At 39.2% G+C, this 25,498-nt stretch overlaps 1 protein-coding gene across 1 annotated transcript in view; it reads left to right on the forward strand.

The window, feature by feature from the left end:
• The window catches only part of lrrc4ca (leucine rich repeat containing 4C, genome duplicate a), a 53,713-nt gene extending 29,439 nt beyond the window's left edge, over positions 1-24,274 (forward strand). Inside the window, exons 2-3 of the mRNA XM_034084314.1 lie at positions 5,840-5,913; positions 19,150-24,274. Coding sequence (XP_033940205.1) covers positions 19,201-21,144 — 1,944 coding nt within the window. The 5' untranslated portion in view covers positions 5,840-5,913; positions 19,150-19,200 and the 3' untranslated portion in view covers positions 21,145-24,274. The remainder of the gene's footprint in view (positions 1-5,839; positions 5,914-19,149) is intronic.
• The last annotated feature ends 1,224 nt before the right edge of the window (positions 24,275-25,498 follow it).

Genomic DNA, 25,498 nt, shown 5'->3' on the forward strand with positions numbered 1-25,498 from the left:
CTACTGATTTAGCCGTATTCTAATTTAATTAAGTTACGGATTATGTAATTGAGAGAATTACAAAATTGCTTTCTTTGTTCAAGATAATGGTATTCCATCTTAATGCCTGATTTAAAGTATGTTCATTTATTTTATCTCATCATAGTTCTACTAAGACTTTTTTCTTTAAATGGAAAATATGGCCTGTGTGCCTGCCTGTGCATCATGTCAAAGCTTAGAGATTTCATGGATCCTTTTAAACTTCTTGATATGATCTCTGCTTGTTTTAACAAAACCAGGAAATCGAGCTATTATATTAATATAGTGATTTAACAAAAATATTGTACACTATAACTTTAATAAACTTGTTTTTGAACGTTTGAGTAATTTACATCTATCTTTCTTTTTTCTATATATACTTATTTTTTATTTTCAGTCTGGCCATTTAGTAATGTGTCCTGGCAAGGCCCTCTTCAGGACACAGATGGATTTACCATTAGATAATGACAAATGGCAGGCGCAGCTGAGCTGATTTCAGCACTTACTGCTCCTCTGGGAGCTTGTACTCACCACACTGCAAACCACACTGACCACCCCCACCCAAGATCTTAATTGAACGAGTGGCTGTGCAGCCAATTGATTCAGCCTGACATGCATTTCTGGTCATTTCCAGTGGGTGATGTAGTGTGACCTGCAGGTCAAACTCTGCTGCGATCTGGAGCAGAAGGCGCTGACATTAGTCTTGATTTGTTGGACTACTACTCTTCCACGGAGGGACTTTATCTCTGTGAGTTCATTGGAGATAAAGAAAGCAGAAAGAAATGGCTTAGCGATCACTGATGTCTTGTAGACACCTTAAGATACACAACTAGAGGTGTTTTGGATTGACTGATGTTGAAGTTGTGATGAGATAATAAACACTGACCTGGGGCCTATGCTACGAAGCTGGTTCAACCTAACCTGGATATGTTTGAGTTAGCCGGTTGGCCTAATCCAAAACATACGCGCTCTCGCTAAACTGTACTACGACGCTGGTTATCAAGTGGATCGCTCAAGCCAGCCGTGTCCTATCTAGTTAGGTGCGCGTTCACATGAAATGGGTGGTATTTGGAGCATTCGACCAATCACAAACATGGAGAAGCGTACCGACAGCGCAGCGTCATACTTCCTGAATGAAAAGTGAACTTTAATACTAGTCAAAAATGAAGAAGTTAAACTTTAAACATCCATGACTTAAACACTTTATCCAGGATCAAAGCCTCAGAGCTGCACCTGCAAGGTGAACACAGCTGGAAAAAGAAAAAGTGTTTGAATGCGTACATTAACAGGTTTATGATATCACTGCCCCGTCTAAAACACGATCTGACTTCAATTACATTTGTCTCGAGTGTTTCGTCAACTTATGTGTTGCTTAAAATAATACTTCTGCATACAGTATGTGACACTGTGAGTGTTGCACGGCCAGATACGGCTCAGCTGACTCAGATAAGGAGATATATGATAAATTATGAAGTGATATGCCGCGGACTGTACTTAATGTACTCTGATCCGGTTACTTATTGTCCGATATTTAAGTAAGCTTTCTTAACGCTAATGTTATAATAGTCAGATTGCTCTGAAGATGGAGGTGATATTCTATTCATGTTCACGTTCACACAGTCGGTGATTTTTGCCGGCCGTCTTTCCTGCGACGGCAGTTTTTCTGTATTTCCTTTCTCCTGTAATATGACTTGATCGCTTTAAACTCCGCACACTGAGCTCTGATTGGTCAGCAGGCGGTGCTTTCACTGAGTTGAGCTCTTAGCCTGCAACCTAACCTGGGGGGTATACTGCGAAGCAGGATTTTCGCTTAGCCGGCTAAATTCAGGGAAAACTCCGGCTTTCCGGTCATCCGAAGCTGGTTCTCTTTTTAGCAGGCTAGATCTCCATGGTAATATATGCTAAGCAGCTAACCTGGTCGGGACCAGGTTAGGTTGCAGGCTAAGAGCTCAACTCAGTGAAAGCACCGCCTGCTGACCAATCAGAGCTCAGTGTGCGGAGTTTAAAGCGATCAAGTCATATTACAGGAGAAAGGAAATACAGAAAAACTGCCGTCGCAGGAAAGACGGCCGGCAAAAATCACCGACTGTGTGAACGTGAACATTAATAGAATATCACCTCCATCTTCAGAGCAATCTGACTATTATAACATTAGCGTTAAGAAAGCTTACTTAAATATCGGCCACAACATAAGTAACCGGATCAGAGTACATTAAGTACAGTCCGTGGCATATCACTTCATAATGTATCATATATCTCCTTATCTGAGTCAGCTGAGCCGTATCTGGCCGTGCAACACTCACAGTGTCACATACTGTATGCAGAAGTATTATTTTAAGCAACACATAAGTTGACGAAACACTCGAGACAAATGTAATTGAAGTCAGATCGTGTTTTAGACGGGGCAGTGACATCATAAACCTGTTAATGTACGCATTCAAACAATTTTCTTTTGCCAGCTGTATTCACCTTGCAGGTGCAGCTCTGAGGCTTTGATCCTGGATAAAGTGTTTAAGTCATGGATGTTTAAAGTTTAACTTCTTCATATTTGACTAGTATTAAAGTTCACTTTTCATTCAGGAAGTATGACGCTGCGCTGTCAGTGCGCTTCTCCATGTTTGTGATTGGTCGAATGCTCCAAATACCACCCATTTCATGTGAACGCGCACCTAACTAGATAGGACACGGCTGGCTTGAGCGATCCACTTGATAACCAGCGTCGTAGTACAGTTTAGCGAGAGCGCGTATGTTTTGGATTAGGCCAACCGGCTAACTCAAACATATCCAGGTTAGGTTGAACCAGCTTCGTAGCATAGGCCCCTGGTCCCGACCAGGTTAGCTGCTTAGCATATATTACCATGGAGATCTAGCCTGCTAAAAAGAGAACCAGCTTCGTAGGACCGGAAAGCCGGAGTTTTCCCTGAATTTAGCCGGCTAAGCGAAAATCCTGCTTCGCAGTATACCCCCCTGGTGTGCATGCAACATGTAAGCCGGCATTACATTTTTATGGAAAGAAGTGATTAGTGCAACATTTTTTCTATATATAGTTTGTTCCCAATTTACTTTACCTACAATGTTAGTGCTGCTTCATTTTGTGGTTCAGAATATGCCCCACAGAAGATAGCAGGCATCTTGCTGACCGTCAGCATTTGGTTTAATATTCCGTTCTATTTAATTTCATTGGAAGTGGCAGTGACATATAAGTCATGTTAGTTGAACAGATGCAATCTGATATATTTGCAACAACTTTCAAGTTGGTGATAATTTCCTTTCACCCGGGTTAAATGGCACAAACTGCCATTCAGTTGTGTGGTGCTGCACAAATTGTGTGGATATACTTTTTTTAAAGAAAGGAAACACTAAAGGAAACTTTTAAAAACAAGTAATATTTTATTTGGATTATTTTTCAATAGATAAACTTGCTTGTGGTTTACTGTAAAAGGAATGAAAGGAAGGCTAGGGTTAGAGCTCTGCACTCATACCCTGTAGGAAGAGGAACATAGTAGTCCATAGTGTAGTTAAATAACAAAACTTGTTAGATATATTTACAAAAATGATCATCAGGAAGAACATACAATGTTGTTTCATGTCTGTCCTGAAGAATACCCAACCACAAATGAAGCAGCAGCTGTCTCTGACAGACCAGGCTGTCTGCATGTTTAAGTTGATGGTAATTATAAGAATATGGTCCTTTCTTCTAATTATAAAGAACATATATATTTTAGACACGTTCTGAAACACTGGCTCTTGACAAGCTTTGAAAAATGCAATGAAGCAGTGTTTTGTCAAAGAAGGAGGAAAGCCAGGGGGGGTGTATGTGTGTGTGGGGTGCAATATTGATGTTGTTGATAATAACAACATTGATAATGATTACACCGGCAGAGCCCAAATCCATCATCGCTATCTGTGGGCATAATTTGTCATTCTTAGTGATGTGAAGCATGAAAGTTGTTTCTGCTGTACTTTATGAGGTTTCACAATATGTAATAATTGTGTAACTTACGTAACCAGGTAATTTTGTAAATATGTTACCTGTACAGCTTGTAAACAATGATGTCTTATTTTAATTTAATTGTAACATTGTATTTCAATGTATGTGTTTGCCATAATTATAGAGCTTAGAGCTGTAGAGTGGATATATGAGTTCAGTTGAGACTTCAAAGTCCTGTCTGTGATATTCTATACGTTCATCAATTAATATAAATCTCATTAAAAAAAAAAGATTGATCCTACTAACAAGTATTGCCTAGGTAACCAAAGTGTTCTTTTTTAGATAAACATGAGCACTGTACTACAATCTAACGTACGCTGTGGTGCAGCCTTCAATACTCACTTGAGCAGTGAATCTTAGACAGTCACCAACAATTATGCAATTCACTTTAATATTTGCTGTAACAAAAAAGCTGTTTTGGGCTTTATTTACAGTACAAATAAAAGGTTGTTATACGTATATAACAATATATACGTTATATATATATATTTGCATCTTCGAAAGAAACAAAGTTATTCAGGAGTTGGTCTACCATCGAAAGGCTAATACATGTTTAGTTTTGGCCTGTGTTTTTAGTATTATTTTATATTGTAGGCCTTTTGTCGCAAACCTTTTGTCAGGTTATGATTTAGCTATATTGGACGAAATCTTATTTGCAATATGCTGATCATTGTTTACTGTACAATGCAATTGATAGACATCAATTTCTAGTCATCTTTATCCAGACCGTACCTGTTTATAGAAACGTATACATATCTTAATCTTCGAGCTGATGGGTTCCAGGAATGCATGCTCTCTACACCGACTGTTTACCTGCCAACTCAATTGAGATTGGTCAATATTACATGGACTACAAATAGAAACATGACACTAAATATTGTCCTGTCTTCTGCAGACTCTGCATTTAAATGTATTTACAGTATCTTGTATAGCAATTAGGCCTTGCTTAACTTGTTTAAGCAATGAGAGGACATCTGTTGAGAAACTGTTTTATTTCACTCCAATTGGCTAGTTAAGAGAACCTCTTATTCATTTAGACACATTCTTTCTATTCCTTTGTTTAATATTGTATTAGATGGGTCAAGATATGTTTGCAGTTTATTCGCTGCTGGTCTTCTGAGTGTAATGCAACTGTAATAGGAAAACACTTCTCACTGGCAATGCTGCATAAATGAGACGGAGACAGCAGAACCCCTTATCGTGGAACAAAGACTGGGGTCATGATAGGCTCACACAGTAATGCTCCTGTGGATCAAACACACGCTTATTTGCTCTCACAGTTCCTGCTCTGCACTAATGGATGGCAGGTGCGATGGAGAGCGTTATCTCGGTTTGCTTTTGTCACCCATAAATTATTCAGCAGGGTCTGCCCTCTGCGTTGTGTGTTCCTGTGTGTTTTTTTTGTCCTAAATGTGTGTGTTTGTGATGCGTTATGGCTTTGCATGTCCCCTCGTCCCTGGGGAATGAGCTCTTCCGACTTTCACTTGTGTACTGTGAAGTTCCTCTTGTTATATCAAGGTTCTAAAAGGCACACAAATGTCAGCATCAGCAGAGATTGCTGTGGAAGTGGTTGAAAGGAAAACTAACAAGATGACTCGATGATTATTTAGAAACAGTAAAGAGAATTTTGAATTAGATATACTGTAACCTGGGGGTTTAATAAACTGCATTTTTGGTAGTTGAGTAGATACATCATAAACTTTCCAGAACAGCACATTATTCAAGGCCTGTATCTTATGAAACTGAGTGGAACTGCAGAAGCAACAAACTGTATCACTGTTAGTCTGTTTTGAAAATATTCTTACAGTTTTGTCTCTTGTGTTTTTTCAGGGACAGCTTTACGGTGGATTTGAAGTTAACTTGAGGACGACCAGAACCCCTTGGAACAGTGATTGAATTGGCAGGTGAGAAATTACACAAACCCAGAAGCCATCCTAATGTGCCATAATGCTTTCAGAAAACAGATAGATTGAAAGAAAATACTTGTTTTCGGCTTTTTTTCATGTCAGAGGTGTATGTGGTTGATTGAAACTCTAATTAGGAGACAAATATGGCATATTCTTATTCAAAACTGTACCTGAACCGCCTGAGAATAGACCTTTTCAGCAAGAATAAATCACTCTTATTACCGCTGAAAGCTGTACTTCTTAAAATGTGGGAACACAGCAGAGTGCAAAGGTGCCTAATTATTGGTGGATCGGAAACTATACTTTACCAGCATATATCTCTGTCTTCTGACCAATGAATGCTGGTATAAGCCTCAGCCCCCTTTGATCATGAAAAGGATTTAGTTGGGAAAATAAATAAATGGCGGAATTAATTAATTAACTTTGTGCTATTTCTGTCCCTGCACCTTACACAAATATGTTGTGGCTATTTCATGAGTGAGCCTCAAAATACTTTTCTAGTCACATTATATAAAAGTATATTTTTGCTCTATGATATTTAGGGTTTGGTCAAAACGGCTTCTTTTTCGAAATGCCTATACTTAAGTTAAAGGACGTTGTTAATGAGCAATTGGGCTTTACTTTAAGAGGAGAACACCTTGAAAGTAAATATGAATTGAACATTTCTCTTCAATCCATAAAGACAGAATCATTTGTGGATTTGTAGCATGTTTAGCAGGTTCTCCAATGGAATAATACTTTTGGGGGAAATGGGGACATCATGAGAAAACCTTTTTTTTTTTTTTAAATATATTGCTCTTGGTCCTTTAAAATACCCAGACAATCTGTGGCTTTTTTACGATCATCAAGAGTATTTGTTCAACATATTGGCTCCCACAAGATAGCTTACCCCACTATTACACTTTCACAATCATGACTAACAGGTAGAACATGTATTATGGTTAATATGAGCATATTTTGACTTTTCCCATAATAAACCCATCTTGTAGAAGGAACTACTATCAGACTATTTTAGGCTTTTTAATCATTCTGTATCTGTATTTTTCTTTTAGCCTTTGATACAAGCTTGTTCACAATGGCAAGGCTGCTGTACTATAACTTTTTTTGTATCCAAGGCCAAATTACACACAAGTGCTGTGTATAGTATATTTAACAAGATATATGTTCGAGTCTGTGTCACTGCTTGGATTAATTAGTGAGGCCTTAACTTTACATTTTGTCTAGCAAGTTCCATTACTATATGTAGGAAAAGCATATGGTTGTCCCCCACATGTGGTACATATAGTAGCATAGAGAACATACATGCTGATGCAATGAATTGCACAAAAATACAGTTTGAAAACAATAAATGTATTACTGTTAATTCTGTAAAAGATGAAATACCAAATTAATATCAGCTCCGTTACTAAGGGATTGAATGGCCTAGAAATTATTTAGATGATACAATGACAATGACAGAGAGAGATTCACAATATGTCTGTGGTTCCAGTGTTGCTAACTACATCAAGCAAAGTCTTCCGTATAGGCTTTACCCAATCACCTCAGTGAATGAGAAATTACCCATGGTTGCTTTGAAGTCTATGGAGAAAATGGAAAGGGAGTAAGGATGGAAAATAAGGAGAACTGTATGACTCAAGCAGTGTTTCTATGCTGGTATCTATTCTCTCATATTTCACCTTTGTATCAGGTTTTTGGAGTGCACACAGAAATACGCCACTGGTCTGAACAGTGCTGGTGGAACTCATGTATGTAACTTCCACTACACGCCTGCTCTTGGTGTGAACTACTATCGCTCTGTCTGGGAGCTTTTACTTGCAACCACTGTTACTCAAGGCTGATGATGCTGTTTGTCTGTGTTGGCCACATGTTGCCATCATTTTGTGTCTATTATCCCTACCACAATATATCATTCTGGAGATTTCGATGCAGAAGCATATAAGACCCTGACTATGTGGCCTCTTTGACAATCTGTTTTGGTCGAGATGGAAACTCACATATAAAGTGATGATTGCCAGACCTCTTTGAAAGCCTCAATGGCATTTCATCTCATTCAATATGACTGGCATGCATAGTTGCTATTACTTCAAAGCTCCTTTTCATGTGCTGTTTCTCATATGTTATCCACCCTTTATATATATGGTGCAGGAGATGGTGTTTCTAAATGAACATTATATTGAATCTGCGCAATGGAATCAATCCACGCATTTTATTTGTTGTCCAACAAGAATAATTACATATATGTTCACAATGTGTAGTCTCAGGTTGTGAAGAATTATTGAATGAGAAAACGATAACTTGTCATACACTATTACAGGACTATTGAAACTACGATTAAACTAACACCTACCTGCAGAGGCTGTTCTTTGCAAAGCAATCCGATAGTCTTGTAATATAACATTTCTTTACAACCTAACACATTTATAAGAAAAATGTGTAAGCACAGTCTATTGAAGTCCTAAACAAAATGAGCGTACTCTGCTTTCTTTGCACCGTTTATTCTTTGCATTTTCCTTTGAGATGTGAGTGTAAGCATCTCCAAACTATACGAGTGGGTGTATGAATATGAAGGGAGAAAGTAAAAGAAAATAGGGCTTGGTATGAAAGAGCGAGGATATTTTTTATTTCATAAATGTACTCTTCTTTTGTAAGTCTTCTACTTTTTTTCTGGCGGAATACATTTAAAAAAAAAATCAATTTAGTGAACTTACAGTGGTATAAATAATAGGTCATACAATAACAAAATACTATGACGTACGTTTTATAAAGTCCTTGATCAGACTCAATTTGTGGTTATAAACACTTAGCCGCTGTATCATCCTGTGGTACAATAATAAAATCCAGCATTCAGAACTGAGAAGCCTCAAAGTGTTTTTTTTCCTGTGTGTATCGCATCAATAGGGGAACAAGAGTGTTGTTATTGTGAGCTCAACAAGGGCTCTAAATTGTTCAATGTTAACTGCAATTGTAATACAAATCCCACAATCTTCCAGTATGACCAAATAATACTGTACTGAGTCAATTGTCTAAACCCTGATGAGGAACACAATTTGTTTATTTTCATTTTTAACGACACACAAACCCCTCTGAAGACAAACACACACACATGACGAAGGTCAACATAATCTTTTTCTATTCTTAAATACACAAAAAATAATTCTCAAATCATCAAACAATACATAGAAAATACAACTCAGCCACCCACACACGTCATTTCATATTCAAGTTCATCAACATAAGCGATGGAAGTCTACTTATTGCACAAATTATTTGTTGTAATAACATGTTTCCAAACCACCAGAGGTCTCCCCACACTCAAATGTTATCATATTAATGATACCATTTCTCATTGTGGCCACATTTTCTTACTGTCAATTAGATAACTTGTCTAAGCATCTGACCTTTAGTCCAACTGATGTTACCAGTACACTGACACATCAATCCAGGAGACATTACAAGAATGTGTCCTTGAGAATGTCTACACTGAACAGATGTTACAATCAGTCAAATGGCTTCAGAACAGAGGTGAAGTGTCCCAGTGTCTTTTCAAACGGATTTTAAGTGTACAATAATCAATCTCAAAGCCAGATGAATTAAATCACACTTTCAATCTTAACAGGCTCCTAATGTTATTATATTTGTTGACACTGTAGCCTCTGGTTTTGTAGATATCATCAGTGTACTCCCTATCACCCTCTTATCTCACATGTTCTCTCAAGCCCCAAGCTCAATCACAGGGAGGCTGCGCTGCCTGGATGTCCGGGTTTGCAGCCTCTGAATGACCTCTGCGTGGCTCGGTCAGACTCCATGTGATGCATGCCAACCCTGATCTCAACCGGACACCGCAAAGACAGCGGTATAACGGACTGACTCCTTCATCCCACATCCTTGAAAGGGTCGTGGTTGGAAGTTATGTTCTGCCTACAGCCTCTCTGAAATGCACAAGGTGAAGAATGGTTTTATCAATACCTCTTGTCACCCACAAGCCCCCACTGCCAACACACTGCTCAGTGTGAAACAAGGAGGCTGTCACGTACACAGTTTGTAAAGATTCTCACATGCTAAAAGCATACACCACGGACACGTTCTGCCATAGAAAAACACCTTCTGTTGAAAATCTGGGCAGTTGCTGCAAATCCTTAGAGTAAAGTGAATCGAAATACTGTGCATAAGGACAAAATAAGAAATCAGAAAATCCCAATTAATGACTCCGTTTAGACATTTGCTCTACTGTATTGATACCAGTATGTATAGACTTGTCCTTTATTGTAAGTGTGTGAACAATATTTGATTTTGCACATTCCTGCTTGCATTGTTTGCGTGCATGTGTTTGTACCAGCCCATAGAGAAGCATGTGTATATAACCTTGCATGTGTTTTCAAGGCCAGCAGCTCTAAACAAGCTTCTCGTAGGGCACTTTAGTCTGCATAGGCCAATTGACATTACTGCGGCTCATTTGTCAGGAAGATGCTCGGCTCGGGGGTCATCTTCTGACTGAGAGGGAGGCCAATTGCTCGGTCTCTGTGTAGAACTGGGCGGCACCTGAATAACAAATATGATGCACTGAAATAATGATACACCGACTTCATCACGCTGTGGTGACACACCTCTATCTCTAGCGGATACTGAAACGTTGACTCACAAGTAAAGCATCGTCACTAATAATGTCCTCATTCAAAAATAGAGAAAGATGCGTCATATTCAGCAGATGTTTGCAGAAATTAACACTGGGGAACTTGTGGGGGCTTACATTGACAATGTATGAGGTTCCAAAAAGTTGTAACTCACAACCTTAACTTTAAGAAATGTTATGTACTGTAGTAGCTTGAAACGTACAGTGTAAATACTCTGAGAATAGACCTTTCCCTATATGACTCATTGTGTCTAGTAGTTAAATTGTGGAAATGAAAGATACTAACATTATTCTAAATGTTTTATTTGGTTCTAATATATTAGGTAATTGCACTTTTTTCAAACAATGTCAAAAAACATGTCTGGAGTTTTCCCATTTGTTTGAACAAAAATGTTTGAGTTTACCATACGTGCAACCTTCAACTATAGATGTCCTCTCCCCAATCAACACATTCTCACTCCCAACTCGGCCTATGTTGACGTTATCTTAGGGTCCCTGTCGTCACTTTCTAACGCAAGGGGTGCCCTTTAGCGTCGAGTTTCAACTATCAGGGAGTCCCATTGACTTGCATAGAGCTCCCTGAACGTTGGTAATAGACGAGTTGGATCGCGGGGGAGTTGTGATCATTTGGGTCTACAACAGATGATACAAATGTATATGTCAGTAAATGTGTACTAACAGAGGCGGGGGTGTGTGTGAAAACAACCTGCTGTCAGACATCAGCTGTGCGGTGTCATCACAAACGGACGTCGCTTCATGTGACGCTCCGGAGGAAACGTTGACCCATTGCTCTTAAAACTCATTTCCCTGCTTCTCGTGCTTCTCCTTGCGTCTCTCCATGCTTCCCTGGTGGGAGGGACTAAACGCAGGGAAACGACGCAAGTGAGGGAAGCAAGGATTCCATTTAACCGACCTGAGACGCAGCCTATGAGCTGCTCCGACCCTCGGTCCTGACGGACTCCAAAAGTCTGACATTATACAATCAAACAAATAAATAAACACAAGGATAATTGTGTCTTATTGTTGAGTAAATAACAGTGTGTGGTTTAGAAAATAATACAAAATTAGAAGGAAAAAACTATGAAACAATACAGATTTCAGTATTCTGAGCCCCTACTCTCCCCCTAACTGACAGCAACAAAAGCCCGAAATTATTCAATTAAAATAAAGAAGTAAAAACAATAAGTATGGCGTGATATTGAGTAAGAAAAAGGTTGATAAACGCTGTGAGAATGGATCTGCGGAGAGCATTACGCCGTGATCCCAACTCGTCTATTACCAACGTTCAGGGAGCTCTATGCAAGTCGATGGGACTCCCTGATAGTTGAAACTCGACGCTAAAGGGCCCCCCCTTGCGTTGGAAAGTGACGACAGGAACCCTGACATAACGTCAACATAGGCCGAGTTGGGAGTGAGAATGTGTTGCCCCAATTGTTAAAGCTAGCTAAAATAGGTTTTCATTTTGTGATGGTGCAAAAACAAACAAAGGTTAATTCAGGTTATCCATTCATTCAGAGGGAAAGCAAACCAATTTGCCCACATGAGACCCCTGTATTGCTTATAAGGGTCTCAGTATTTTTCAACAATTGCAGTCTTGCAGGAATGGTGTAAGGTTCGGAACTATGCAAACAGAAATTACTAAATGGATCCCTTGTCCCATTTATCTCAAAATGATTTATGTTGTTTTGTTTTTTTAACTCAACAACCAAATAAGTCCATTTAAGTGTTTTAAATTAACACAGTGCAATAAACGGTTAGATAAACACAACAATCAGCAGTAAATTAGCTTTTTGTCTGAGCTTGTTGTCAGGGTAATTAAAAGTAAGACTGCTAGGAAGTGTCCGGCAGGCATGAAGTTGAAACCCATGTCACGTGACCCCTACTTTCATGGTTCAGCTCTGGAGACCCTTATTGAATGATATATGTGTCTATCTGCCCTGCATTCCCTGTTTTCTGTAATAAAGTCAGGAGAATAAGTGCAAAATGGCCAAAATGAGCTGTCTTTCTTTAAACAAGCCAACCTTAAATGATAGGGGTCTGGAGGACGGGCCAAAATGAACAAAAAGATGGAAGCCAGGGCCAGCCACACCATGGGCCGTCGGACCAAGAACTCCCCCCCCCTAAACTAAAAGGGCAAATTAATAAGCTAAACTAATAATTAAAGCCGTGAAAACTGGACTACCAGGTCCTCCAGGTTTAAAGGGATAAACAAAAATACATTACCAAATAGAGCGCTAAATCCTAACAACAGATATCTGACTGCTACAGTGTCAGGCAGCAGAGTGTGTCAGAGTGTCAGAGAGTGAATCCTTCTCCTCTAGCCTTCCTTTTATCCCCCGTGATTAGCTGGAGTTGGGAACACCTGAGCAGAGGCAGACCCAGGGGCAGATAAGGTGTGCCTGCAATACGGAGAGAGAACACCAGGAGGGGAGCACGTAACAATCGTGACATTCTGATCTTATGCGTTTTCTAAGGCTTTTCCGACTGCCAGTTCATATGCATTAACTGTAAGAAAGAGACTGAGGTAATAATTTACGCTGAGACAGAATGCTTACCTGTGGCTGACGTTACAGTGGCTCATTAGATGAGCTTGCGTCTTCCTCTGCTAATGGCTTTTTTCCCCTTAGTTTCCCCCTTCATTGTATTTGTTTCCAATTAGGACTTTATGCTGATGCTAATGAGCTCACTGAAACCTTTTCTGCCTTTTCCATGGTCACACCAGACTGGGAATTGAAGAAAAGCAAAAAACAGGAAGCACAAAACCTTTAGAAGTACATGGCTATCATGTATTTTCTATGGTTAATTTGTACTAGTTCCATAGTGTTCATTTAAATTGTATTTTTTTAATTATTGTTTATATTACATTTGTATCTTATTTGTACATTTAACTTGTGTAATGCTTGACACTGCTGTTGGAACTAAATCATTTCCCAATTTGGGATAATAAAGTATATATCTATCTGTCTATCTAATTATCCATGCACAGTGTCTTGACACTATTGATGTTATTGGTGAACCAAGGATTGAATCAAGGAACTGGAGAAAAAGCACACACAAATGGGATAAGATGTGGATTATCATTGGAATTACCTAGGGGGGGAAGTTGTTTAAATGAAGATTGTTTCATTTTTACAGTAACTTCCCAATCTATTTTCATGGATGAATTGCTTGTTAAATTGCTGTTTTTTGGATGAATCAAATTCATTTTACCATTTTGTTATGGATGAGACAACCAAGCTGTGAGTGGAAGCACGTCATGCTGTGGGCAGGGGAGCAGCTGTCAGTTTGTCTCACTTGGCTAGTTAGCACCAATTCAAAGTACATGGCTTGTCTTTTTCACTTGGCTGGTTAAAACAAAAGACACTGATAAAGAGCTACAGTAAGACCATCTTCAGTTTTTCCCTAGACAGTTTTATACACTCTATTTTACAGGCATACAGGCATTGATCTGTATCTTACATTACTAATTTCCGTGTTTTAATTTAAATCAAAGTATTTTAAGTTTCTGTCCATAGCCAAATAAGCTTATACAATATAAATGGAGCATATTGCCAGCTGATGAAAGCCTTTGCACTTGCAGTAATATACATTGGGTGTTTGTAGCGAGGCAAAATACCCTGTAAAAAATATTTAGCAAAATTAAAATGTACCTAAATCAAAACGCATTCAAAATGTATGAAATACATGTACAGTATAGGACAGTGAAATGTTTTTATTCTCAGTTTAATGACAGTATAGAATAATTCAACGTAGTGCAACTTTCATGCAGTGATTTTTTTAAGAAACCGGACTCAAGGTTGACTAAAATATCTGTTGCAAGAGCCTGGTTAATTATTCAGTAAACACCTACAGATAAATACAGCTTGCTAAGCAAGTTTGCTGATGTGTTTACACATGTAGGTGGTTGGTGCTATGTTAATGGGATCAAAAGGTTATCTGCAGATGAAACACTTAGTTAATTATTAATGGTTTGTGTGTGTGTGTGTGTGTGTGTGTGTGTGTGTGTGTGTGTGTGTGCGTGCGTGCGTGCGTGCGTGTGTGCGTGCGTGTGTGCGTGTGAGAGTACCGCAATAGTAATTTGAAATAAATCACTTAAGTACAACTGGTCAGTATGAGGCGCTCGAGGCTAAATAAAGAAAAGAGAAATACAAGTCTATTTGATAATCCTTATTGCAGTACAATTCACAATTTTGTAAAGACAATCAGGCGGCATTTATATATAATTGAGATAGAATTTCTACCGGATCAGAAAGCGGATAACATGTGAGATCCAGAAGACAAAACAATAAATTACTGAAAATATATTTAATTACAAATATAGAAGCAAAGCCGTTGACTCATGCTAAGTGACACATTGCTTTCAGCTTTCTCATTTTAACACAACAGTCTCAGCAGTCACGCAGCACTTCCTGACACTGGCTCAAATGAGGATGCTGTGTCCTGTTTTGACTCTACTGAAATCCTGATACACAGCTTACATTTTTTTTGTAAAAACAAAACTGAATGCAAAATATGGCATCCCAAAAAAAATACCCATATGATATAAACCTTCATCCAATCTATTCATTGCAGTAGCGGTTGTCGATGTACTGCAATGCCTATGCTGTGAGACTGTAGATAAGAAAAGAGAAGAAGGCTTGTGGTGGGTATCCCTCCTGCACAGGAATCTATAAAGGATTCTGGTTTATATTTGGAGCTGATGCAAGATTGCTGGCATTATCAAGGAGTGACCTGATTTGATTTATATCTCATTAATCTCCATCTTTCTCTCTCGCTCTATCCATTTCTCTCTCCATTGCACACATGCCAAACTTCCTCTGACTGTCGCACATCTTTCTCTCTACAATCTCTTATCGGTCTACCCCCCCCTCCATGCCATTAAGTGTGAAAGCCAAATCTTCTGTCCGTCACTCCTCACTAAAAGTTCATAATCAGTGGGCGCTCAAGCATTTAGTGTGTGCACAAGCCTTAGGACACGCCCATTTTCACTTTCCTCACCTTTAAAAAGAAGCCATGCATGTGTCTGTAAAGATTAAAGATAGACACATGTTGTAGACCACAGAAAGAGAGCAGAAGAAAATCACTCAGTGCTTTTTGCCAAGCAGTGGCTTCAACGGACCTATTTTGGGGGCTTTAGCCCCACTATAATTTCCTGTAGCCCTACTAAATAATTAATTCTTGCCTTTTCTGGCTGATTTATAATACGAACATACGATACGGACTCCTAAATGACTGTACCCATCAAAAGAGCTGGGAGGAGGACCCAGTGGAAACTGCTGTGCTGCACAGTATGTGCATGGTGAATCTGCAGCTCTACAATTGGCCACACAAAATAAAAGAATGGTATGATGAAACATGGGACTTCTACAAGTAAAACATATATTTAGAACATTAGTGTAGAGACACTCGGAACTAGCTGAATATTTTCACTGCTTGTGAAAGATGGTAAGCTATTAGGGTCAGTGCTTCAGATGATTAAAACACATGTTCTTCTCTCACAAAGAAATAAGACCAGCTTGTATTTAAATATACGTTTGTGAAAGAGCTTCAGGTGTATTGCCCCCATTTATCTGTAGATTGGCTAGATTTGTCTTTTTTTTCAAAATCCCGTGTATCATAAGAAAAGTAACACTATATGAAGTGTATTCCTTTTTTTAACTCAACATACGATACCATAATACTTTAATGGTCAGATCAAGTCTGAAATTGGACTTGCATCACAGCTGCTCCATGTGTAACATCAACATATTGATAGAAACGTTTCATCTGAGATACACAATGAAATCACTTTCTGTGTATCTGATGTATGATGTTAGATGCAGCTGATAATAAGACTGAAAAGTGTGTACTTCCTGGATGAGAAGGACATCAGCCGTATGTATGCAGTATTTGTATTCATTAGTTTTGTCATTCAAAGAGTCTCTTGTTTGTATGGCTGCCAAATGTAATTCAGATTGGTCACCTATAAGTGATCTGATGGCAGATCCTTAGGAAGTGTTTGTCAGTGAAGAAGTGAAGAGCTGCTTGATGTATTTACACCCTGAAGAAAGGACTCATGTGACATGTGAGACTCTATACAAAGCCACATTTGAAAAAGCTTTCTGCACAGTGTTTGAGTCGTACAGGCTGCACTGTAACTATGTTTTAAAAGGCTCTTTGTTCTCAACAGAGACATATGCACACATATATAAGGTAGTGCAGCTAGGGTACCCTTATACCAATGAAAACAGTCAACCCACAAACCCTTTCTTTTTCTTACAATACAATTGTTAAAAACTGTTGCTTGTGTACCATTTTAATATTTACAAAAATAAATGATGCTTATCTATTAATAAAGATTTTACAAAACAACCCATTATAGGTAAGGTTATATAAGGCTCAGTGCAACTCATTTCTCAAGTATCAGCCTAATTGCATTCCCTCAACAAAACCACATTGTTATTTCTTTTGTCTCTCCTGGAATAAGTTAGATTTTTTTTTTACCAGGCTGCCTAAGTCCACATATCGAATGGGTTGGGGTGCTTGGCTTGGACACACAATACAGGCCTTTACAAAGGTGTCCGGTGTACATTTGATGTGACATTTGCTAGATGTTGTGCTTATTCCTCCTCTGTGCTGCGTATGAATAACACTGCAGAGTTTCTTAGTGTGGTTGGCTACAGAGTGAATTGTTTCATAAACCAGAAATGAATTCAGAAATGTTGCGAATTGTGCTTTTCAATTGTGTGCAGTCCTGATAATCTGGGTCTGGCTTTAGTACTCTCTGCCAGACAAAGCTGGCACTTGATAATCTGTTAGGACAAAAGTTTGAAAATTCATTATTGTCTTAATCTGATTTTCCTTATCTCATTTCATCTAATTCTTTCACTGCACTATGTAAATCCATTTCTGCCGCTTTCATTGACGCATTGTTTTGCTTTATGAATCAACTCCATCTATTCTGCTGCCATCATTTGGATTGCTGATTCATTGTTCATCTCTTCCAAGGTTGAATCTTTTAAAGAAAAAAGGATGAGTGAATAATGGAATAAGTTTCATGGATTCCTTATTCACTGGGATCTGTTTTCATCACTCTAAACTTTGCAGCATATATTGTAAATGATCATAAATAGTGTTGATGAAATTTCACCTTGAAAGAGCATTTTACTTGTCTCAAAACTAAGTCATTGTTTGTTCAAAATCATTTATATTTAAGAAGGTCAGTAGAAATCGCAAGCATTAACCTCATATTGTACTCTGGATTGAGCCATAGTCAATTGTTTAATGCAAGGTTTAAATTCCTAACAAATTACAGCTGCCGTAAGGGAATGTGATTTTCAGCCTTCTCTGTGATCCCTGTCACATTTGCCTGGACCCCTACGTGGAAACACATTTTTTGCTCACCCTCAGGCATTTCTGCTTAGAATTTAAATTCTGTAATTGGAAAATGAATGGAGTCAGTAATCAAGCAATTAATCAGTAGTTACAGAAACAGCCTGCCCGTACTTACGTGAAGAGCTTTCTGTTTCAGAGTAGGCTATATGTTGATAATACTGTTTAGAAGCAGAAACTACTGTAATCCCACAACAGCTCTTATATTCTGTTCAGAAATTGCTACAACTGTTTTACTCCTATACGTTTGTATAATCACATTGTAATTGTCTCTTTGTGTTTTGTAATCACCGTTAACCTTTGTGTTCTTTCATGTCCTCATTTGTGCAATTTGAAGGATCAGTGCTGAAAAACGATCCTTTTCAAAATGTCATAATCCCTTTTCCCATGTTTCTAAATGTGTTAATTTGTGTTCACAATGTCAGTGACAATTGACTCCTGATAACTTTGCTTACTTTTGTAAATATGACAGCTGTTTCATTCATCACACAATCCAAGAGAAACCATGCATCTCATACTGTAATGTGTGATTACTCTGTTTCTGTATGTGTGTAACTGTCTGTCATATTTACTGTATCAATTTGCAGCTAAACAACAGTGTTTATTATTGTCATTTCACCTCTAGCACTTTCTGTTGAAGATCAAATATTTGTTCCTTTATGTTAACATTGGTTTTCTCAATGTGCTCCACTTTCTTCCCACATTGAAAAACATTCAGGTCAGGTAGATTAGAGGCTCTATAAATGTTTCTCTTTATCTGTGCTAGCTCTGTGACTCACTTCCGACCTGCACAGTGTTTTTCCCTTTCGCTTAAAGAGGTAAAAAGGCTGTTTTTCTGACAACGATGAAAAATAATATGTAATACATCCACCAGTTTTACAGGAAGCAAAACAACGTTGAGGTGGTCACAACTAACGAATGACTTACTCTACAAGGTAGATATATCCTAGGTTGAGAGTGCAGGGAGGACAGTGTGCCCAGAAACAGAGATGGATATGAGGCATTCCATCAAGGTTGCACATTCGTGTGTGTGGATGTTTATATATGTGATTATTAGTGGCTGCAGCTGACTCACAAACCTAAATAAATCATTTAGGTCCAAACATTATAAATATTGTTTTCAGAAGTGTTTATACAATTCTCAAAAAATGTAAGTGGTAATTATTGATAATCTCTACGATTCTACAGTTTCTAATGTGTTTCCCTTTCGTTTTGTCTCTCTTTCATTCCAGTGAGCCCCAATCCTCATTCCAAAGAGTGAAAGACCAGTCAATGAATTATGAATGTTAAACAAGATGACCTCCTATCAGCAGCAGCAGACGATGCGAGGTCCTAGGTGGAACCGGGCCTTGTCCGACCCTTTGTTTGTGCTGCTTCTGGCCCTCCAGCTGCTGGTGGTGGCAGGGCTGGTACGTGCTCAGACGTGCCCCTCTGCCTGCTCCTGTAGTAACCAGTTCAGCAAAGTCATCTGCACCCGACGAGGCCTGCGGGAAGTCCCTGATGGTATCTCTACCAACACACGCTACCTGAATCTGCAAGAAAATCTTATTCAGGTCATAAAGGTAGACAGCTTTAAGCATCTGAGACACCTGGAGATCCTGCAGCTGAGCAAAAACCACATACGCAAAATTGAGCTGGGGGCTTTCAATGGACTGGCCAGCCTCAATACCTTGGAGCTTTTTGATAACCGCCTCACCACTATCCCAAACGGGGCATTTGAATACCTGTCCAAACTAAAGGAGCTTTGGCTGAGGAATAACCCCATAGAGAGCATTCCCTCCTATGCTTTCAACAGAGTTCCCTCATTGCGGAGGTTGGACCTTGGGGAGCTCAAGCGACTCTCATATATATCTGAGGGGGCCTTTGAAGGGCTGAGCAATCTGCGCTACTTAAATCTGGGAATGTGCAATCTGAAGGAAATTCCCAACCTTATTCCCCTGGTGAAGCTGGATGAACTGGAGATGTCGGGGAACCAGCTAACTGTCATCCGACCCGGCTCTTTTAAAGGGCTCATCCATTTGCAGAAGCTATGGATGATGCATGCCCAGATCCAGATAATAGAAAGGAACTCTTTTGATGACCTGCAGTCACTAGTGGAGCTCAACCTAGCCCATAACAATCTTACCCTTTTGCCCCATGATCTATTCACCCCTTTACATCACCTGGAGAGGGTGCACTTGCACCACAACCCGTGGAATTGTAACTGTGACATCCTATGGCTAAGCTGGTGGCTTAAGGAGATGGTACCAGCAAACACCAGCTGCTGTGCCCGCTGCAGCTATCCATCCAACCATAAGGGAAGATACATTGGCGAGCTGGACCAGAACTACTTTCACTGTTACGCTCCTGTTATTGTGGAGCCCCCCACAGACCTAAATGTAACAGAGGGAAGTGCTGCAGAGCTTAAATGCAGAGCTAACTCCTTGACCTCGGTGAGCTGGATTACACCCAATGGTTCCATCATGACACACGGTGCTTACAAGATCCGAATCTCAGTGCTGAATGACGGAACTCTGAACTTCACTAATGTTACCATGCAGGACACAGGCACATACACATGTATGGTCAGTAATTCTGCAGGTAACACAACAGCCTCTGCCACGCTCAATGTGTCCTCTACAGAGAACAGCAGCTTCAGCTACTTCACCACAGTGACAGTGGAGACCATAGAAACACCACATGAAGGCTTCACCACCGCTGTGCAACAGAAAGTGGGCCCTACACCTTCTGCTGGTACGTGGGAGTCTGTTTCACTGACCTCTACAACGACCACCACAGTCCGGACCCCAATGTCCACACGTGCCACAGAGAAGACTTACACAATCCCTGTCACGGAGCAGGGCGGGGAGGATTTGCTGAACGGTTTGGATGAGGTAATGAAGACGACCAAGATCATCATTGGTTGCTTTGTTGCAATCACACTCATGGCAGCGGTGATGCTGATCATCTTCTACAAGATGCGCAAACAGCACCACCAGCAGAACCACCACCCAACCACTCGCACCATAGAGATCATCAACGTGGACGAGGACTGTGTAACAGGGGGCCCGGGCATGGAGGGCCACCTGACCCTGCCGCCTCTTGAGCATGAGCACCTCAACCATTATAACGCCTATAAGACTGCATACAACCATGCCTCCACTATGAACTCCATACACAGCTCAGCGCACGAACCTTTGCTAATCCGGGCAAGCTCAAAAGACAATGTACAAGAGACCCAGATCTAATTATTATTTTTTTTTTCAAAATGAGACATTATAAAACTTGGAATAGCATAATGGAAGAACATTACTGACAGTTGGTTGTGGAACTGTGGCTCAAACACGGAGGAATAGACGTGTGTGTTTGGCAAATCAGTGGCTGGTGATGTATATTCAATGACTTTGGGAATTAGGGTATGTCTACTGTTTCAAAAAGTGTCTTTACAAAACAGAAGTTATTTATTTAAGAAAAAACTATTGTGGTTAAATCAAGAAAAAACTGTATTCTGCAATTATTTTTTCAGCACCAAATGTTTTTTTGCCCTTCCTCTCATTTCACAGATTGGTTTACTAATATGCTTTTCAAACTCAGTTTGAAGACATCTGTTGAAGAAAACCTCCTAAAGTAAATTATTGTTCTTATTGGTAAACTGCTGTATTTGGATCAGATGAGATAGCAACTTCATTTCCCCATGTATCAAAGGAATCTAGAGCACATTAATGATTTTCTCCTGCTGTGGATTAAGTGATGACATATTTTGTGACCATCTGTAATTGAGATGAATCAAACCCTTGCTCATTTTTTATAGTAAGTGACAGAACTCTCAGTATTGAAATTTAATCATAATTAACTGTTTAATTATATCTGTCACATACATATAAGGCATTCTCTGCTCTGTCATCAATAGACTGAGGTTTTTAAATAAAGGAACTGTGTCCTGCGTTCTGCTGTTGTAAAAGTCAAGGGTGACTATTAGAAGTGCATTTTAGTTAAATTAAATTCTATTGATTTACTCTGAAGAAAAAAAAACACATTTGTCTTTGTGTTCCTAATCTCAACTTGCTTTGACTCCAGTTCTCTTAGACGTCTTCTCATTATAATAAAGAACATTCCATTAATTGCATTAAGACTAATTTATATTCTGAGGGCCATGATCCTCGAGCACCATTAACAGGTACTTTAGATTCTTCATAATTGTGATTGCAAAAATAGGGAAATATTGAATATAGATGCTGTTGAATTCTGGCAATAGTCCACTTCTTGTTTCCAATGTATCATGGCCTCACTCTTTCCTTTCAGTGCTTTGTATTGTGGCATATGCAGATGATTGCTTTGAAGCCACCTTTTATATGCTGGGACCCCTTACCTCATATGCACTACTGCAGGAGTGCTGTCAGAAGCTGCCTGAGCACATTGCCTGTCATCTTTGTGCCATATTTCCACATGGACTGTGCCTGGCAGCCCCAGATGTACACACCCTGCCCCTGCCAACCGAATGACTTGGCCCTGGGCAATGGGGCTTATGCTTTAGGGGTGAATGTGTGGGATTGGGCATCAACCAGATGTTTGGGTTGCACCTGCCTCTCTCCCTTTGCGACAACACCATTTTCATATTAATTGATGTGTCCATGGGCTTTGGAAGAACACAGCTCTGCAGGCACCCATCCACTGGAAACCATTTTAAAGTTTCCACTGTGAAAAAAAGCGTCAGGCACCAAACAATTCAGAGGTTAGGCAGACATTTGTCGAATCCAAAACTGAGGGAGATGCTGAATGACAGAAATGGTGGAGAGGATACACAGCAGAAGTAAAGTACCAACATATCAACTGAAACATCTGAAAGACCCAGCTGCATACTTGCACTTGTGGACTCTGCTGTATGTTCATTTGGTTTCAAAGAGTAACATTTTACTATTTTGTTTGCTAAAATAGAACACTGTCAAGCTTATATGCTGCATTTTTGTTAGTCCATGCATGTTACAGCACCCACTACCCGCCCTTCAAGAAGTCAAAACCACACACAACCATTTTGGCTCGCCTTCCTCTGATCATCTTTAAACAAAGCAGAGTACAGATGAGTTTAACAACAGTTCACTGTCCCACATTGCATAATAAAGACAATGAAACTAAATTAAATCTATCTATAAACCTATTACAGCCAGCTTTAAAGCCTACATGGATTGAGTGCTTTCTCCTCTAAAGGATTTTTGACCTAAAAGACAAGTAGGCTTCTTCCCTTAGCTTAGTCAGTATTTCCAAGTTGGGAGAATAAATGAGAAACAGTAGCAGTCCTCATGGCTAGGATATGAAAAGTGAAGTCAATTGAACAACAAGATAATAATCCAAAGCACTATTCCCACAATACTCATGAAAGCAGGGCTCCTACTCTGTGATACAATTAATTACATAGATAATATTGGGGTTAATAATGATGTAATCTGGTAAGTAAACATTTCAATAACACTTCACATTTCACCTCAGGTCAGTCGATAATTATAGTCCCATAGGAAACAGCAGCATTTTATTTGTTTTTTTCCAGCACATTTTTCTTCTTCTGCCACGTCAAATGTTGAAGTCTTTCATGGAGATTATTAATTGGAGCTTTACAACTATCTGGGATGCAAATTGAGGAGGTTATCGTATCCACTCAGTATGGAGACCCACTAATCAATTTGCTTATCAAGATATTGTTGGAGATGTTTCATTACATTGATTTATTCACCTTGAATGTGCTGCATATAAGATTCATGTGGGGGGTAGATTCTTAACATGGGGTCCCCAGATATTGTAGTCCATACGGAATGAGATAATTGATTACCCTGTATCAAGCTTTCGCCATCACCCCCTTAAACCATTTTCCCCAAAATTACACTTATGTGGAGTTTGGCACATTTGTAAACCATAGAAATACATGGGTTTGTGTCCATTAGTCTGTGTTTGAGTTCCTAGTGGTGGGATGTGGATCACAATTCTGCTCAGTTTGCATAAGAGTGTTACCATCCTCCCTTTTTGCCTTTAGTTGGAGGTAAATTGTCTGAAAATGTAAATGGTAAATTTGTTGCATTTTGGTCGAGCTGTCTCATGTATGTAAGATATCTAAATATTGTTGGTCAATATTATTTTTTTCACATTATTTTCTTTTTTTTCTGAGAGGGAATGCTGTTTTAGTGGTAGATTTATATTAAAAATACATTTTGAGAATAAAAACAAAAACATTTTGATTTTGATTTTACATGTGCCAACAACTTGTTCTAAAAGTGAAAACGAGAAAAATGCTGTATAAGAATATCAGATTGATTTTCATGTAAACATTCTTTCATGACCTTTAAAAGATATGGAGATCAATCATAGAGACCAGAGTTTGTAGTTCATACACAAAATATGGTTAAAAATAAACTATTGTTGTTTTTCTGTATTGTCTGATTCTTGCTTTCACCCCCTGTGCCACGAGAGTATTGATAGAGATACAACATTGAAATTCTCATAACTAAACTATTAAATATCTACAATGCCATTATTGCAATTTGCATTTCAATTGGTCAGATTATTATTTCTTTATGAATGTGTCCATTGCACATCAAAAATAGCAACAATTCTGAATCTTTGAGGTAGTGATTTCATATTTTTCTACCTATTTATAATACATGGTTTCATTGTGTAGATTAGAGTGCCACAGTGACGCGTCCTGAAACCCGGAAGTAAACTCCTTCCGGTTCCTTCGACAAAAACCAATGCAATTTCTCCATAGGATTTTTACCCTACTTTTATAATTTCAGCACATTTGTAAACCATAGAAAGACATGGATTTGTGTCCATTAGATAATAATCCGATTTATGATTCGAAAATTATAAAAGTAGGGTAGCATGTGGATATTATCCGGCTGAACAAAACGTGATATATGTCTTAAATGTGTCAACCACAGACCTTATTTCCAGCTATTTTCCAAATTCCTATGGAGAAATTACATTGCTTTTTGTCGAAGGAACCGGACGTGGTAAAATGCTAACTTACTTCCGGGTTTTAGGACGCGTCACTGTGGCACTCTCTAGTGATGATGCAACTCATATACTTTTTTAACACAGAGATCAACCCATATAGCACATGGCGACCAGAATTATTTCAGCAAGTACAAGGATAGTGCAAGCATTCATCTACCATTGTCCTACCATTGCTCTAGGGCAGGGGTGCCCAACCAGTCGATCGCGATCGACCGGTCGATCGCAGGGAGATTCCCAGTCGATCGCGAGATGTGTCTAAAAATAGAACAACAATATTCTGTTTTATCGTTAATGTCCTGTAACATAATCTTCCTGTGCCAGAATAATGCACTTGAACGCATCACAGATTTGTGATTGGCCGGCGTGACCCCATGTGTCGGGGCGTGGCTGGTGAGCAGTGGGTAGTGCACTAGTTCGCTAACGTTGTCCATGTCAACAGGAGTGACAGTCCGCACACACACAATACCACAATTATGGCAGAAGCAAAACATATATAATTTTCACTCCGAGTGGGAGGATGATTATTTTTTTATCTATTCCAATTCAAAGTCCATCTGTCTCATCTGCAATGCGAGCGTGGCTTTATCGAAGAAGGGTAAT

This window comes from Pseudochaenichthys georgianus, chromosome 6 (genome assembly GCF_902827115.2).
Source record: "Pseudochaenichthys georgianus chromosome 6, fPseGeo1.2, whole genome shotgun sequence".
Taxonomy (NCBI): Eukaryota; Metazoa; Chordata; class Actinopteri; order Perciformes; family Channichthyidae; genus Pseudochaenichthys; species Pseudochaenichthys georgianus.